The sequence below is a fragment of the Pseudopipra pipra genome, chromosome 5 (assembly GCF_036250125.1).
Source record: "Pseudopipra pipra isolate bDixPip1 chromosome 5, bDixPip1.hap1, whole genome shotgun sequence".
NCBI classification, from domain to species: Eukaryota; Metazoa; Chordata; class Aves; order Passeriformes; family Pipridae; genus Pseudopipra; species Pseudopipra pipra.
This window is the reverse complement of record NC_087553.1, coordinates 45,659,963-45,676,511: the sequence shown is the minus strand read 5'-3', so window position 1 is coordinate 45,676,511 and position 16,549 is coordinate 45,659,963. Positions and strand designations below refer to the sequence as shown.

General features: G+C 41.6%; 1 protein-coding gene across 1 annotated transcript in view; it reads right to left on the bottom strand.

The window, feature by feature from the left end:
• ADAMTS20 (ADAM metallopeptidase with thrombospondin type 1 motif 20) overlaps positions 1 to 13,155 on the bottom strand; it is a 103,148-nt gene extending 89,993 nt beyond the window's left edge. The window contains exons 1-2 of the mRNA XM_064655877.1: positions 12,672 to 13,155; positions 11,997 to 12,343 (exon numbers count right to left, since the gene is read on the bottom strand). Coding sequence (XP_064511947.1) covers positions 11,997 to 12,343; positions 12,672 to 12,762 — 438 coding nt within the window. The 5' untranslated portion in view covers positions 12,763 to 13,155. The remainder of the gene's footprint in view (positions 1 to 11,996; positions 12,344 to 12,671) is intronic.
• Between the last annotated feature and the right edge of the window lie 3,394 nt (positions 13,156 to 16,549).

Here is a 16,549-nt window from a genome sequence, read left to right as displayed (position 1 = left end):
TTTTTCATTCAGCTTCATTTAAATTCTTTGCAAGTAGTCTTCATGCCAGATCCTTTTTACATTCAGTTTAGCCTTCTCACATCCAGTGTTCCCAGGACATGCAATTTGTAGAGGACAGCAGACCGAGTGTACTGAGAACACCATGTGTCTCCTTGGAAAGGGCATCGGGAAAACAGACATGACACAGCTTGTCAGTTAGTCCTAAGGTGCAACCCTTGGGGAAAAATGACAGAGACAGACAAGAGCATGCCACTCAGGGACAAAGCATCAATTCTTGCTGCTAAGATTCATGCTAGTGTTTATTACATATACTATTAAAGTCCCATTAAACAAAACATCATAAATTTGACCCCATATTATTGGTCAACACTAACAAGTTATTAATTCTTTTCTCCTGACATACCATAAACCCTGTTTCTAGACAACACACATTTAAAGCACGTTCTTTCAGATTTAAGTAAGAACTTTATTGCTACTGCTTTATTTCACACGTACATTTTACTTCCATCCTATTCTTTCAAACAGGTTGAGCAGATATTCTGAATTTGTTTCTTCAATGGCTTTTCCAATAAACAGACTTTTGGATTTTACAAAGAAAGGGTTTCAGCTACAACAAACACAAAGATTATGAGAATAGTAGCCCAGAACTAAAAAGGAAAGAGTTTGTACTACATTTTAAACTAAACTCAACTTCCAGAATAAAATATCAGATTTCCACTGGAAAAGATGAACTGCAAGAACATGGTTATATTATTTTTCTACACTTTCACTCTGGAAAAAAAGAAAAAAAAAGGAGGTAAAAACCCCAAACACTAGGACACATGTTTTTGACTGAGGCTCCTCACTTTGAAAATTCACAATAACACACCATAAATTTACAGATCAAAAAGTTAGGACAGATAGCTGGAAGGGAAGAATCCTTTATTATGCTTCATGACCTCACAATTGTTCTTAGTTTTTTGTTTTAAATCAAAAGATTAATACAAGACAATAAAAGAACGTCTTCAAGACTGGAGAGTCCACCCTCACAAATACTTGGGATAACTATTTTAGAAAAATGGAGTCAAGCTTCCCCTCACTTGTTCAGTCAGGCCCACTGATTCTCACACAGTATCCCAGGGTCAACTGCCTGTTTAAGTATGGAAGAAATAGCTGAGAAAAATATATAAGGCAACAAGCTTTCATTCTTTCCTCAATGAATTCTCTCCTCTTCAACAACGTACAGGTAAAGAAGTAATTACTACTACTGAGCAGTTAGGAAGGCCTCTCACCAGTAGACCACAACACTATCCAAGTTGAGAAGAACTCATTACGTTGTATGTGAGAAAGAGCAAAGGTTAAACATAAGGTTAAACATAAGCAGTGCTCTATCTTAAGAAAGGTATTTGATATTTGTCATTAAAAATCCAAGAAGACATTGAACTTCAAGTCACCAATTCTAATCCTTTAACTTCTCTATGAAAACTAAAAGTGGATTTTGATTAGCTATACATGGTTGGCTCCTCATTTTCCTAACACATGGGTCTACAAAAATTCAGTCACCAGCTACACTGTCTGTTTATAATCTTCCATTCATGAAAGTGATACTTCACGTGGTGCTAATTACACCAATAGAGCTATTACATCTTGGGGGCACAAGGAAAAGGCCTATGAGATCCAAATGAAAAATACTTCTAGTAAAACAAAATAAAGAAAAGTCATTTACATGTAACTCAGCAACAGAGGCAGAGTGCTGAAACAGGAGCCAAAGCATTTTTAGGAAATTAAATCAGAAATTAACTGGATTTACTTATCGTCTACAGATGCCTCTGTACTGGGTTTGCATGGCCAGGTTTTGGTAGTGGGGTGGCTACAAGGGTGGCTTCTGTGAGAAGCTGCCAGAAGTTTCCCCCATGTCTGGTATATCCAATGCCAGCCGGCTCCAGGACAGACCCACCGCCGGTCAAGGCCAAGCCAATCAGGAATGACAGTAATGCCTCTGTGATAACATAATTAAGAACGAGAAATAAAAGTTGTTGGGCAGATGCAAATAGCAGGCTGAGAAGAGCAGAGTGAGAGAACGTGAACAACAATGCAGACACCAAGGTCAGTGGAGAAGGAGGGGGAGGAGGTGCTCCAGCCACTAGAGCTGAGGTTCCCCTGCAGCCCGTGGTGCAGACCATGGTGAGGCAGCTGTGCCCCTGCAGTCCATGGAGGATAACCAGGGTGCAGAGACTCATCTGCAGCCTGTGGAGGAGCCCATGCTGGAGCTGGTGGATGCCTGAAGGAGGCTGTGACCCCATGGGAGACCCATGATGGAGAAGGGTCCTGGCAGGGACCCGCTGACCTGGGGGGAGAGGAGCCCATGCGGGAGCAGGTTTTCCTGCTAGGATTTGTGGTCCTGTAGGGGAACCATGCTGGAGCAGCCTGTTTCTGAAGGATTGCATCCCGTGGAAAAGTGACCCACAGTGCAGCAGTTTGTGAAGAACTGTTGCCCATGGGATGGACTCACGCTGAAGAAGTTCATGGAGGACTGCCTCCTGTGGGAGGGACCCCACAATGGAGCAGGGGAAGGACTCCTCTCCCTGAGCAGCAGCAGGAACAATCTGTGATGAAAAGACTGTAACCCACATTCCCCATCTCCTTGAGCCACTAGGGGGGAGGAGATAGAAGTTGGAAGAAGAGAGGTGTGGGAGGAAGGTGTTTTAAGATTTATTTTACTTCTCATTCTCCTGCTCTGGTTCTGTTAGTAATAAATTTAATTAATAACCCCACTTTGAGTCTGTTTTGCCCATGACAGTGATCAGCAAGTGATCTCTCCCAGCCCTTATCTCAACTCATGAACCCTTTGTTATATTTTCTCTCCTCTGTCCAGTTGCAGAGGGGAGTGAGAGAGTGGCTTAAGTGGGTACCTAGTATCTAGTCATGGTCAACCCACTACAGCCTCTCAAATTATCTAACAAGAAATCTGTCCGTAACATTCTATTTCTGTTCTCAGATAAAGAAATAAAAGTAAATTAAAAGACCTCTTCAGCAGAAGTGGAGTACAAAATTGAAAACAGTCTCTTGCACATCATAAATAAGTGGTCCAAAAAGGAGTGCTACCCAGGACTATGAATATGCATAGATTTGAGGAAATTTATGACAAAACTTACACGAGAATGATAATTTATTTTTTGGATTTAAAATACTATGGATGAGTTAAACACTTTATATTAAATCAAGGTTCAGCGGATCAACACAGCTACTCACTATAAATGGTATGACTTAGTGGTTTAAAGTGGCTTAAAACTGTATAGTCTTAATCAATGTATTTGCTCTATTCCAAGAGCAATAGAAATAAATATTGCAGAAGTTACGGTTAAAGAATGCACGATGCCCGTATACAAATTATATCTTTGTGTATAATAGCAACTTCATAGAATGCATGGAAAACATAAGGGATATATAGCAAGTTTCAGAAACGAGGAATTAATATGTCCAACAGCACAATTGAAAAGGTTTCATAAAAACTCTAAAAGAACAACTGAAGTTCAGGAAAACATGACTCTAAACCAGCAGACTCCCCTCCAGGTAAGCTCTATTCCCATGCTCAAGTATTTTTCACATACTCAAGGTATGGCTTCTCAACTCAACTCAAAAACCTGCAAGTATTTTACAGCAAGAGCACTTTAATGGTCAAAGTAAATTACAAAATCCCTTCTTTTTATATTATTCTCTTCCTCTCTTCCATCCCTCCCCCTCGTGTTTACTCAAAGCTCTTGAATGATGTGAGAAGCCCTTCACCTTTTTCTTCCTGCTTCACCGTTATGTTTTCTAATTAAAGACTTAAGCAGCATAGCTTAATTAGTTCACTAAAGAAAGAAGTATTAGAGGCTATCTGATCATGGTACACTGCCAACATCCGGAAAAAGTATTTCTACTAGAAGATAATTCAGCTAGAAATACAACAAGAGCTAGTGGCTGCAAGGTAATTTCTTAAGACCAGAGCTAACATAAGAGAAATAAGAAAACAGCAATACAATCATAAATAATACACCAGCTAAGTAGCAGGAAGAAATATCTAACACCTTTTCAGAAGTGATTGAAAACAACATTATGTTTGAAGTTCTTAGAAAGAGAATAAAATGCTAGAAGTTTGTTATAGGCAAAAACACCTTTCCTCGTAAGTTTAACTATGATCTAACTACATCTCTTTACAAATTCTGTGATGTTAAGATTTCATAAGCTGACAGTAATCACACCTTTAGCATGCTTAATCACACCTCGAAAAGAATTAATGGGGCATTCACCTAAGCTTGGAAGCATTCAGGTCTACAAAGGCATCTAATCACTGCTTAAATAAAATTACCTATTTACAGACTGAAATTTAAGTTCCATGTAAATGCCTAAAGAGATCTTACCTATTTTTATGTTTACATCACATGTTATATAACCATAGCATTGGATCCAGTGTCCTTACTGTCCTTACTGAGTTACTTTCACTCAGGAACAAATAACGCATAGGAGAAAAGATTACTCTTGCAGGAAGTATAAAACCTGGCAACAGGTACCCTGAACACCACTTTGTAAAGCTACTCTAGGCAAGAGAGTCTGGCTGAAACCTAATGAAAACGGTATTTCAGGAGTTTCTAAATACAATTTGTAACAAAAAGGGACTGGCTAAATAGCAGAGAACTTGAGAGAATGTTACAATAACAATCTCAAAGCCAGCTGGAAAGATCAGAGGTTCACAGCAATTAACAAGATTCATTGGAGTGGAAGGAAGAGAAAGAGGCCACTTATTTATTTTTACTTTTATATACAATTCACAGTGGACAAGCTAGACAAGTCAACTAAAAATATGCATAACAGTTTTTTTCATAGTTATATGCATGGAGATTCCATTATAGAAAGGCAGCTATTCTGCAATACCTATTGAAACTGGCAAAACAAAACGTACATATACATAAAAGGATATTTTTGTTTGTTTGCGGTTTTCTGTGGGAGGCTTGTTGGCTTTGATTTTCGGTTTTTAGAGGGGTTGGTTTTAACACAAACTATCATGAAGCTAAGTATTCCAATAGACCACAGATCTAGGAAATCCGTACTCTTAATCCGGAGAAAACTCCATCATATCATCTTGCCTTGACCATCTCAGATAATGTCAAGCAAATTTACAATTGCAACTTATCTCCATTTAAAGAGTACTTCCTAGTTTTGATGTTTTCAAGTACATGCAGAACCACCTTTTCCTCTCACTGGGAGATGAATAGTTCTATATAATCCTTTCAACCTCACAAGCACCATCAGGCAGTTATTGCTCAAGTACACACAAAGTCTGGTTAGATTTTCACCTTAGTCAGCCACACAAGCTCAAGCTACCTTGAGTACTTCTGTCAATATGTACATTCCCAGAAGGTATAACCTGTTCTCGCAGGGTCTGGCTTTGCTACCATAACCTTGCCATTTTCTACATGAGGCTACGTCTGAAACAGAATGAGAACCGAGACTATCACAGATACGTTACCTTATGTGGAAAACCTATCTATTCCAAGAGTACAAAGTTTCCCAAGATACATGATGGCTAACTATTGACTTGTTGACTGCCACCTGGGGACGGAAGCATTAATTTCAGACAAACAAACAAAAAAACCCAAAGAAACCCCAACCAACCAAAAAGTGTTTGCACACCATTTCAGTAATTTAGCTCACCTAGTGAAAGCAAAGGGCCATACGTGTTGTCCCTCTGCCCTCCCCTGACACTCCTATGACTCACACTCATGCACATAACCTTCTGTGTACTTCCTGGAAGTTTAATGAACATGTGTATATGTAAACATATGTATAAAAGTAAATCAAACTTCCTGTGGCTGTCCACAGCTTTCCAGCAACTCCCCTGTGTCACATACATCCAAACTATAAAGGCAGTAGTTAAGAACAGGTTGCAGCCATCAGAACCATTTATTTGGCAAACAGAATGTGCCCAAGTAGCCATAGGGAAGGAAGGCCACCAGACACAGGATGTGGGTAAAAGTCGGGCCAGTGATGGCTGAGCACCCTTGACATAAAATATTACATAAGCAGGTCCCAGTCTGTTTAAAGGACAATTTATGCAGAACCGCTGGTGAACAGCAAGACACATACTCAGGTCCTACTGCTTTCAATAATGATGTTTTCTGTGACAGATCTTCAGCTGCACAATCAGCAACTCCATATATTTCCTCCATTTACAATTGCAATTACCAACTGTATTTGCTGATCTGTGCTGGCCCATGTGAGAAGGTACAGCATCTGTGGAAGTACTTTCTGGAAAAGTAGAGCCTGGGGAAAACACACTGGAGAGGTTTCAGGTTTTTTATAACAGCTGAAGGGGGGGATCTAAGCTGTCTCACTATTTTATAACAAGCTGTGTGATTAATAGTGATTTTGCCAAGGCAAGCAGGCAGGCAGGCAGAAATTGACTCTGGGATACAGGAAATCATTCAAGTAAATTCAAGTGTTATGATCCATTCTCAGATGTATGCAAAATATGTATAGTGACTATATGTGGGAAAACAAAGCTAAAAAAGGATGAGATAATATTATAAGATGTATTTCATTCATTCTGTGACCATCAGGGCAACACTGGGAAGACGGGAGACAACTGCAGTCATTAAAATGGACTTTTGTCGAAAAATGCTAGATCAAGTGTCACAGAAGTGGAAATGTTTAAAAACTGGTCCTAATTTTGAGAATACATACTAGGGAAAAAATAACAGGAACACAAACCAAAGTAAATGAGATGAAAATTGCCGAAGAAATTAAGTCAAGAGCAAAAGAATAAACAAACAGAAGAAAGCAGGAAAAAGGAAAATCAAATGAAACAATCAAGGACAAAATTCTTAATCTAGACCTTTTCCAAGTAAGAAAGACAGAGTTCAATCTACTTCCTGGTCACTTTTTGTTCTGTTTAGATATAAAAACAACAGCCAAAAAGAAAGAATGTTGTATTTTTAACCTGCAAAGTAAAGCCTTTTACTTGAAACCACTCCATGCTGATCAGAGACAATGCACAGGATTATAATGGAAGCACGGAAATTTTTCCTGTTTTGCAGAGATTCAGGGCTGGAGTCTCATCTTGTATACCTATATGACAAGAGAAACTAGAGCCACTAAGTGAAAGTCCTCACATCAGCCAGTCATTAGCATTAAGACTTGGTTTGTTAAAACAAGAATTGATTTTCTTGAGTTGACGTTTTCATAGGACATTTTTCCTAGTTTATGCTGGAATCAGTACTTTAGGACAAAAACCCTAAAAACCTAGCATGTGCTTTATGTATGCTCATAGATTTATAAACGTGATCTGAATGATAAAATTCCTTTCAGATTTAGAAGGTAACTTTCTTGAACTGACAGCTTTTAAGTTAAAGCATTAAGTTACATCAAGGTAATAATATCTTTCAGTTACAAGTGTTAAAGCTGTCTTGGAAAAAACAATGTAGTTTGTTCCACTCATTGAAGTTATTAGTACTAAGAAGCACAAAACCGGGGAGCAAGTACCTGGAGTTTGTGACCTCTACTAGCTCTTCACAAGAAAATAGATGCTGGCTATGCTAACACTAGCTTCTTGGGCTCTGTTTTTTGGGGTTTTATTTACCAAACACTTAAAAAAAATCACATTTCATTAAAAGAAATTCCAGGACTCCCTACTTTTCCTTAAAAGGAACCACTGTATCCATCCATAGTACCAGGCAGAATTGTTTTCAAAACCTCTCAGAAAGGTGATTCACTGACCCATATTAACAAAAAAATAAACACAACCTCTTACTGAGGATTCTGAAGATCCTCACGTACGTTCATACTCCTGCCATTTTCCAGACAAAAGTAAGTCTGATGGGCAGTAAAGGAGTGTTACCAAGGGGCTTCCTTGAGCTGCTAAGGAACTTGTCACACAGACCTTGTTACACTTCAAAGCTACATTAGAACAAAGCAGTCCTGCCCTCCCTGACTGCAGAAAGCTGACAGCTAGCAATCCATGCAAGAAGAGATTCATGTGTACTTTTCTATTCTTAACTTCCACCAGTCAGTGCACATGTGAAGTTGCTCTACATACCACAGATGATACACCCAAAACAATGCATTTTTCCCCTCTTTCTTACCTTTCCCTCTCACAGTAGTCATCTTTGACACATCCTTCCAGCTCACAATAACTGATTTTAACTATCCTCAGCATCAGTCAACATATTCCTAACCCCCAAGAAAGAATACCAAGTTTCTCAAAGGACTAAATAAACTGTTTTTGTAGCATTCATTCAGGATTTAAAAAAAAAAAAAGAAAAAAGCTCCTTTCTGTAGATGGGGTCCTGCTAGGAATTGAAGGTGCACTCTAGCAATAAATGGTGACAGTTCCTTTATTTTAAGACATTTTATTCACTGGTATTTGCTTGTATTTGTCAACAAACTTGCAAGTCATAATGTTCTCAAAAGTTAAATGATTTTTAAGCTTTTGGGTTTTTATCTCTTTGATTTTGCTGTCTGGCTAACATTTGAGAGCTCTCTTAAGCTCTCTACATGCATCCAGGGACATCCTCAACAGATCTTGTTTCCTGTGTTCGTACAAAGCTATAACTGACTAATGCAGTAAAAGTAAAAAATATACAGAACTTAAGAAAATAAAGTGAAATAAAGCATGAAATCTCAAAAATTACTCTACAGATGCAAGAAATATGTCTGTATATGATCAGATGTTCAACTAGGCACCCAGGCCATCACTCCAAATGACCTTCTGCCTTTGATGGATCCCAAAGTTCCTTAATTACACACTCCCTCCTTGCAATTACTATAGACTCCCTGCTGACCTTCTAACGTCCCTGTGCCATTTGCACCCCTGAACCCAGGGCATGCTCTGAAACGTAACACAACAAAACTGCACACAGGGTGTCAAGAGCCATTAAGCAATGCTCCATGGGTACTCTGGTTTGTCCATGCTTGTAGCGCACCAGAAAAAGGCTTAACTGAGGGTGAAAAGGCAAAGCAGAGTGGAGGGGGAGAACACACTCAACATAAGAATGCAAAAACAGAAAATATGGAACTTGAGAAGCAGGAGTGAAGCTGTGAATGAAGTAGTGCAGAACTTGGGGATAGATGCCTACAGGATAAAATGAACACAAGTACCTGATTTCACTTCAGATGATTAAGGTGCATCTCCAGAACAATTTTTAAAATTCCATTCTTACATTGCTTGTATATCTTTATATTTATGTTCAGGTCATTTTTTCCTCCCTAGCTTTTACAGCATTGGTCAAATATAAGCAATTGCCTTATATATGCAAAGTTGGAAGACAAAATTACACCTAATAGTTCAAAGCAATATTTTTTTAACTTCCATTACACTAAGCTCAAGTTCAGCATCAAGGAAAACAGATCTACAAAAAGAAGGGATTTACTTAAAATAAATATAATGCTAGACTATCAAGTCACTGGTTTTCTACTGTCTCGCTCACAATAAATAGTATCTTACCTCAGCAGCAATCCGACTTCAATGTTTGGATGTATTCATGAAGCATGGCACTGTTCAGTAAAAGAGCAGTAACTGACTGGTGTATTTTTGCAGGTACATTTGTTGAATGCACCTATGAAATTTTAAAAACCTTGAGAATAAAAACACCCTTTTGCTAATTTTTGAGGGTAGCTCCATCTGGGAGTGGGGAATGCATTCAGGGACAATGACAAGATCTCACAGGACAATTCCACTTGGTCTCTATTTCCCTCTTTTCACATCCATTCTTCTCTAAACTCCAAAAAAGTTTTCTCCCTTGGCAATCACACAATGAGTGTCACATTTGCTTTGAATCCATGAGGATGAGGAAGAACATAAGCTTGAAGGTTCTGAGTCAGGTTGGAGGACACTCTGTGTAGTTATAGGCAACCAGCTGGCTATGACCACCTCTTTGTCCCCACACAACCCCTCCCTGGGAAACTATAGGCATGTCCCACAAAAGTGCACCAGCACCCATGCAGGGTTCTTCTGAACACCTCACCAGCTTCTATGTGAGGAGAAAGGAGCCTAATGCTGGGTATGCTGCATGCCCTCAAAGGCTGTGCTTGCCTGGGCAAAAGGTGAAACGAGAGGTAAGAGAAGGTCCTGGGAGCATCAGGACAGAAAGGCCTTTGCTGGTGGCTTAGGCCGGGCACTTTGTTGTCAGGCAATGACTGAGGACACAAAGTCCAACTGGAAGCTCCAGTGAAAGTTCACAAGGCTCATCTAGAAGAGGCAAAGGCTCAGTTTAAAAGCATTCAGGGATTTCTGAGTGGTCACATACATGATGCAGGCTGTAATGTACCAGTGAGGGACCACAGAGGGAAGAGAGAGAAAAACAAGAAGTGAGACATTCAAATTGGTACAGAGAAGAAGAGGGTCTTGTGCTGAAGAGTTTGAGAATTGCTAAATAATAGGCAGTTGAGACAACTTTTAGATGCAGTAGGTACATGTTTTCAAGAAAAATTGTTTTCAGTGCACATGGTCCCTTCAAGTAATGAAGAGTAATGGTTTACAGGAATAGAATTCAAACAGGCAAAAACGGTTAAGAAAAAAGAAAGGTTTGAAACTTCTCATTTATTCCATATAAAGTATGATACTATTCTCAATCCAATGGTATTTGAGCAACTATTAAAACATGAAACATGGAAAAAATAAAACAAAACCAACCATATTTGTGATCCCTCATCTTTCCTACTCTCTCTGTTAGTACAACAGTGGGTGTTCAGCATAGGTTTGAACTGGGTTTTGGATAACGCAGTCAATAACTAATGACAGTTGTTTGTAAAGCACGATATATAGGCAAAACTCAGAGGAATACAAACTTACTGTTCTCAAATGCTCACTTCTCCAGTAATTTCCAAGGACTAGACAAAGTCTACACACCTCAACCCAAAGACAAGGTTGTATATACCCAAATATCCAAGAATAAGCGCAAGACAGAGGTGTCTCTCAAGTACAAGTTATGTCTGATTCTCTCTTTCATCATGTGTATCATCTTCTTTTAATACATATTAAATGCTCCTGCACACATCCAATGAACTCCATTCTATTTTCTGTAGGCTAGTAGAAAGTGACTAGAATACAAAGTTGGATGTTTTCAGGTTCCAAAAATACACCTTTACTTTCCTGAGTGACTGTAAAAAAATGGAACAACTTCAACTTAAATTCTCAGTAATATTTACAACATCCTATTTTTACAGTGTGCGCGTCACACAGACTTGCCCTCAGCATTTCAATAAATAGCGATGTGGCAGAGCACTAGATGTGAGTCTTCACGACTTCCAGGCAAAAAATTATAAAATTCAGCAACACAATACAACTGTTTTGATAGACAGTTATGTGATACTATTTCTCCATTATCAGTTTGGAAGACATAACAAATTTTATGAAGGGATAAGTAAAGAATGTATATCATTGTAGTTTTGTTTGCTCAATTCAGTTCTTAAGAAGCATTTTTCTTAGACATACTCCCACTGAAGTTAGCAGGAAGCTTCCCACTCCCTTTTATCAGAAACATATCTAGAAAGCACTGCTCCCACTTTCTAGAATATCACATACCTCTACAGTGTTGCTGAAGGCAGAGGAAGAAAAAAGATCAACGCTAGCTCCCCTCCCATCATCTCAAGTACCATTATTCCTCACTCACAATCACAGTATCTGTGAAGCTATGAACACATAACTGATGCCGACTGACAGCATCATTTTATCAAATCAATAGCTTACTGTGTTACTAAGTTATGCTTTTTCCTCTGTTATAATGCTCTTGGTGTTAGGAGTTACATCAACCAACTATATTACTGGCCAGCAACAGATCTTTTGAAAGCAGCATTTGTATATCCCACCAAAAAAGTATCATCGTGACTGCACACTGCTGATGCCAAGACATTTCATGACCAACTATTTGGAACAATGCCCAAGAATTTCCAGCTTAGCTCTCCGGCAAAGGCATCCCACTACATTTCTTTCAGGGAGAAGAATATGAATGGAGACAGGAAGCAGTGACCAACATGCTTACCAAGCCACCGCAGATGCTGAAGACAGCCACGTGCGTCTCCTGGGCATTGACATGACCGCGGTAGAAACAGTGGCGCAAATCAGGGGAGGACTGCTTCTGCGGGGCGCCGACGTGCACCACCGTGTACTCAGCAGAAACGAAGCCCGCATCAGCACTCAGGTTGAGCTGGAAGACCTGCCCGTATGCACTGAGCTGGTAATGGGTTCGGAAAGCAGCAGGCTCCAGCGGTGCCTCCAAACTCCTTTTCCTCCTTCTGAAGTGATGCGTGTGCGGGAAAACCTCTCCAAACTCATTCACTCGGACAGGTGTGATGATCTCATAGGAGGAGAGCTGCTTCACTAAGGTCTCTGCAACAGAGCGCAGGAGGCTCAGCCTGCCGCCGCAGCACAGCAACCCCTCGCTGGCACCCGCACGGCTCCTGGCAGGGCACTCGTGGCGCCAGCCCGGGCTCCGGTGACAGGCGGGGGGCGGGGGGTGCCGCCAGCACGCCCGGCGAGACCCCGCGGCGGCCGCCCGGCCCCACGGCCCCAGGGCCGCCCCGCTGCCACCGGGAGGCAGCTCTGCCTCCTCCCGCCCGCCGGGGACCGGGGAACGGCGGCTGCCCCGCGGGGCACGGCGCACGCCGCAAGGCCAAGACCCCCGGGGCTGTCGCCGCCTTTGTTGCCGCTCGCTTACCTTGTCCCGGGTGGAAGCGGACTCCCCATGACGCGGTGAGGAGCAGGGAGAGGGGGCACAGCAGACCCGCCATCCGCCTCGCACCCCGCATGGCTCGCTCCGCGGCTGCCGTGCCCGCAGAGCCCCCGGGCCGCCGCTGCCTCAGTGCCTGCCGCCCGCCCGGGCCGGCCCCGCACCGCGCCGCTCCTCCATGCGCCCGCGCCCCGCCTCGTGTCCCGCCGCCCCCGCGGTCCCCGCACACGCCCGCGGAAAGTTGCACCGCGCCCGCGCTCCCGCTCTCTCTCCTCCCGCCCCTCGCCTCCGCTCCCCCAACTCCCTCTCCACCGCCGAGGTGGGCGAGGGCGGCCCTTCTCTTCCCGTCCCTGCCTCCGCCTCCCGTGCCGCTGCCCCCGCGGCCGGCGGGGCGGCGCGGAGGTGCCCGCTACCCTCAGGCGGGGCCATCCCCGCACTCCACCGCGGGCCGGGCCCGGCCCGCCCCCGGGGCACGAGCCGCCCAATGGCGGGGTAGCGCCCCCTCCCCGCCCGCCCCGGGGTGGGCAGGGCGGCCCGGGGGGCTCGGCCCAATCCAGCCGGCTCCGCCCGGCGGGGCAGCCGGCGCTGCTAGCTCGGAGAGCTGTCGCTTCAGCAAAAGTGTGGTCTTTTGAGAAGCCTGGCAACGCCGAACTCCCTCCAGGAGCGGCAGAGGCCGCGCGGTGAAATCCAGGGGTGTCAGTGTCCCACAGGATCAGTGTCACCCACGCGCACCCACCGCCCATCACCGTTCCTTGCCCCTCAGCTCTGGGGTGAAGATGTTTCCCCACGCAGCTACGAAGGAAGGGCATCTCAAGGCAGAGCCTGACACCATGGTGTCGACAGATGGGACTTGTTTTAACTCCGGGTCCCCCATTTCGGTTGTTCTCTCTGGGCAAAGTCTTCATAAAGCTGCTTGTTCCAGCATTCAGGTAGCCCGGCATCCTTTGCATGGAGCTTGTGGATTATCTGCCTTACTGAAACCAGGTTGTTAGGAGGCCATACTTTTCTCCTGAAGTGAGGGAATGGGCTGATCACTGAGTGAAGCTATGTAGTACTGGAAGAACCTCCACTACTAAAGTCATACATCCCCTGTCAGAGTCCAGGACTGTAGAAGGGATATCTGAATTGTTCCAATGTATATTGGTATCCAGCATAATCTTGAGAATATTGAGTCTTGGGAATACCAAATTGTCTTCTTGACTACACAGAAAATGGAAGCTCTCAAATGCATATCAAACTGTCTTCTCTGTGCGGGGTCACTGATAAGCACTGTCACATGAAAGAAACAAATATTTGAAATCTGAAGACTTCTGCAAAGTGAGAGCAAACAGAAAGCCTATGTCTCCAAATGCCCTGAATATCAAAGTAATCCAACAGGAAGCTAGCATTCCAAACTATTTATTTTAAACTGCACACACTGGAGAAGACTGACCATGATATGTAAACGAAACTCCAGTTCTGAGAATTGGGTGTGAAAAAGAATAGGAGGTAGGAGGAAAGAGCTCCATCCTTCCCACCACAGAAGCACAAAGATATAAGACGCATTTTGGTACCTGGAGATGTTGCAGAAAACTAATATATGGGCAGAGTAGAGCAAAAGTAGAGCAAAGTTCAAGGATGAATGCTTTGATTTTGCTGACATAAAATATATGAACAATGGGAAGGCATTAAATTGAGAGGAGCAATTGTTGCATGTCTCAGATTTCTCCAGCAAATGAGAATTTTCCCCTTACTTGAATCTTACTTGTTGAAGCAGTAATCAGAGTGCAGCAAGTTATCTCCTTCCTAGTCAATTTGAACGGTTGTCAGTGATGAAGTAAATGAGTACTACTTCATTAAACATAAGCAAATACCCACTCACTGAGATGTGATGTTTCACTTGTTTGTGATTTGCAAAATTACTTGTTCTAAAAATAAACAAAAGCACTAAGCATTAGGAAAGTCAGAAGTTCGATGTTCTCACTTCAAGAACAAAGCTTTGTTGTAGATCACTTCAAAGCAAGTAAACTTCCAAACATGAATCTCATGATTCAGGTAATGTCAGGCCAGACAACCGAACACCTTTTTATACTTAGCACCTTTTTATACTTATGCTTTCAGAAACCACTGAAACTCTACAAGTATTAGGCACACATCTGATTTTCAAATACAAGATGGGTTAGCTGTGCAGGAGCAAAGGACAATAGATGGGTTTTTTAAGGCAGTAAGTTCTAGTATTTATGTTACCTGAATGGCTTTGGGCAATAGGCTGTGGTCATTCAACGTGACCTCTACCTATATGGCATCAGTTTGAATCTTCTGAGGAGCAAATATAATGCTGCATATCAAAACAAGGGGTATATTTCTAATACAAAGAAGTATAAGTATATCAGAAAATTCAGAAACCATGAAAATAATATGTTTGCTACAACTTTAAGAGGTAAAAAGGTGGAGATAGGCACAAGGGTGAAACAAAGATGAAGAATAATGGAAGCTGTTTAAAGGAGCAGAACTGCAAAAAAACCCATAATGTAATATTAAAAATAAAAATGAAAAAAAAAAGGGTTGAGGACTGGAACAAGGGCACAGAGAGATTATGCAGCCTCCGTCCTTGTAGATACTCAAAACTCAATTGGTCAGGAAGCCCTGAGCAATCTGAACTAACTTTGAAATTAGTCCTTCTTTGAGCAGGAGGTTGACATAGGTGACCTCCAGAGATTCCTTCCAGTCTGGATTATTATATGTTTCTATGAAATAAAGAAAAAAGAGTTCCTGGAGAAAGCTGAGAAGACTGAAGTGGAGATGAAGAAGAGAATCATTAGACCTATTAAAAGAACAGAGATGTAGGGGAAAAAAATCAGAAGAAAATAGGTTACAAAGAAAAAGAAGAGGAAGAAAGGAGATGAAACTGAAAATGTTTGAAAAGATTTTTCAGGACTAGAAGTTATAGACTGTTAAAGCTCCAGCTAAGGCAGTGGAACTATGCTGGTTTGCATCTACAAATGCAGTCCTCAGCAATGTAATGTATTCTGACTTCATTAAATCTGCATTGACATTAATGCTTGCTACTGAATAGTTGCCTTTAAAATGCCTCCTACATTAGTGAAATACATCCATCTATTTACAGTATTTATTCTTTTCACTTATTTCTCTCAGTGGATATGTTTGGAATGAAGTATGTTGCATCAGTTACTTTGCAAGTGAATAAAATAGAAGGATATTCTGTGCTCACTGAAACCACTTGCCCTCCTTGGGGTTTCAGTAGGATTACAATTATGTCATGATTATTCAAATATTTGTATTGTGCGCTTAACATGCTGCAGTAGATAAGACAGTATGATTTTTAAAATGCATACTGAATAGCTAATGAATTTCTTCCTTAGGTCCAGTACAGCCTACCACAGATTAGCTATTAAATCTTTTCACTTGTGTTTGCTTCCATTTTTTAAGTGGTCTTTTGTAAGTGATTTTGACTGAAAATTACGAAGTGCAAAGTAGTAGAGTTATAAAGGTCAGTTGTTCAGAAAAGCAAAGGCAGCATTTAAATAAGTGAAATTGTTATAAAAACTAAGACTTATTACAAATTTTATTTCAAAAAGGAGACTATATGAAGTATATCTTTTACTTCCTTATTGTTATATCTTGGCATTTTTCTACCTCTACGAATACAACTTAAATCAGACCTTCAGGCTCTTATTTAATGTTCTTGTCAAGACACTAAACACATTGCACAAATCTGCCCAGTTTGCAGTCAGTTCTCTTTTCATCAACTTGTCCGATGTTTATCCTGAGATATTTATACTATATGTATACACACCATAAGTTCTCTATCAACCTGCACCTCAGAAAGTCTTCCATCATCCCCACATCACCATTGGCCAATCAGA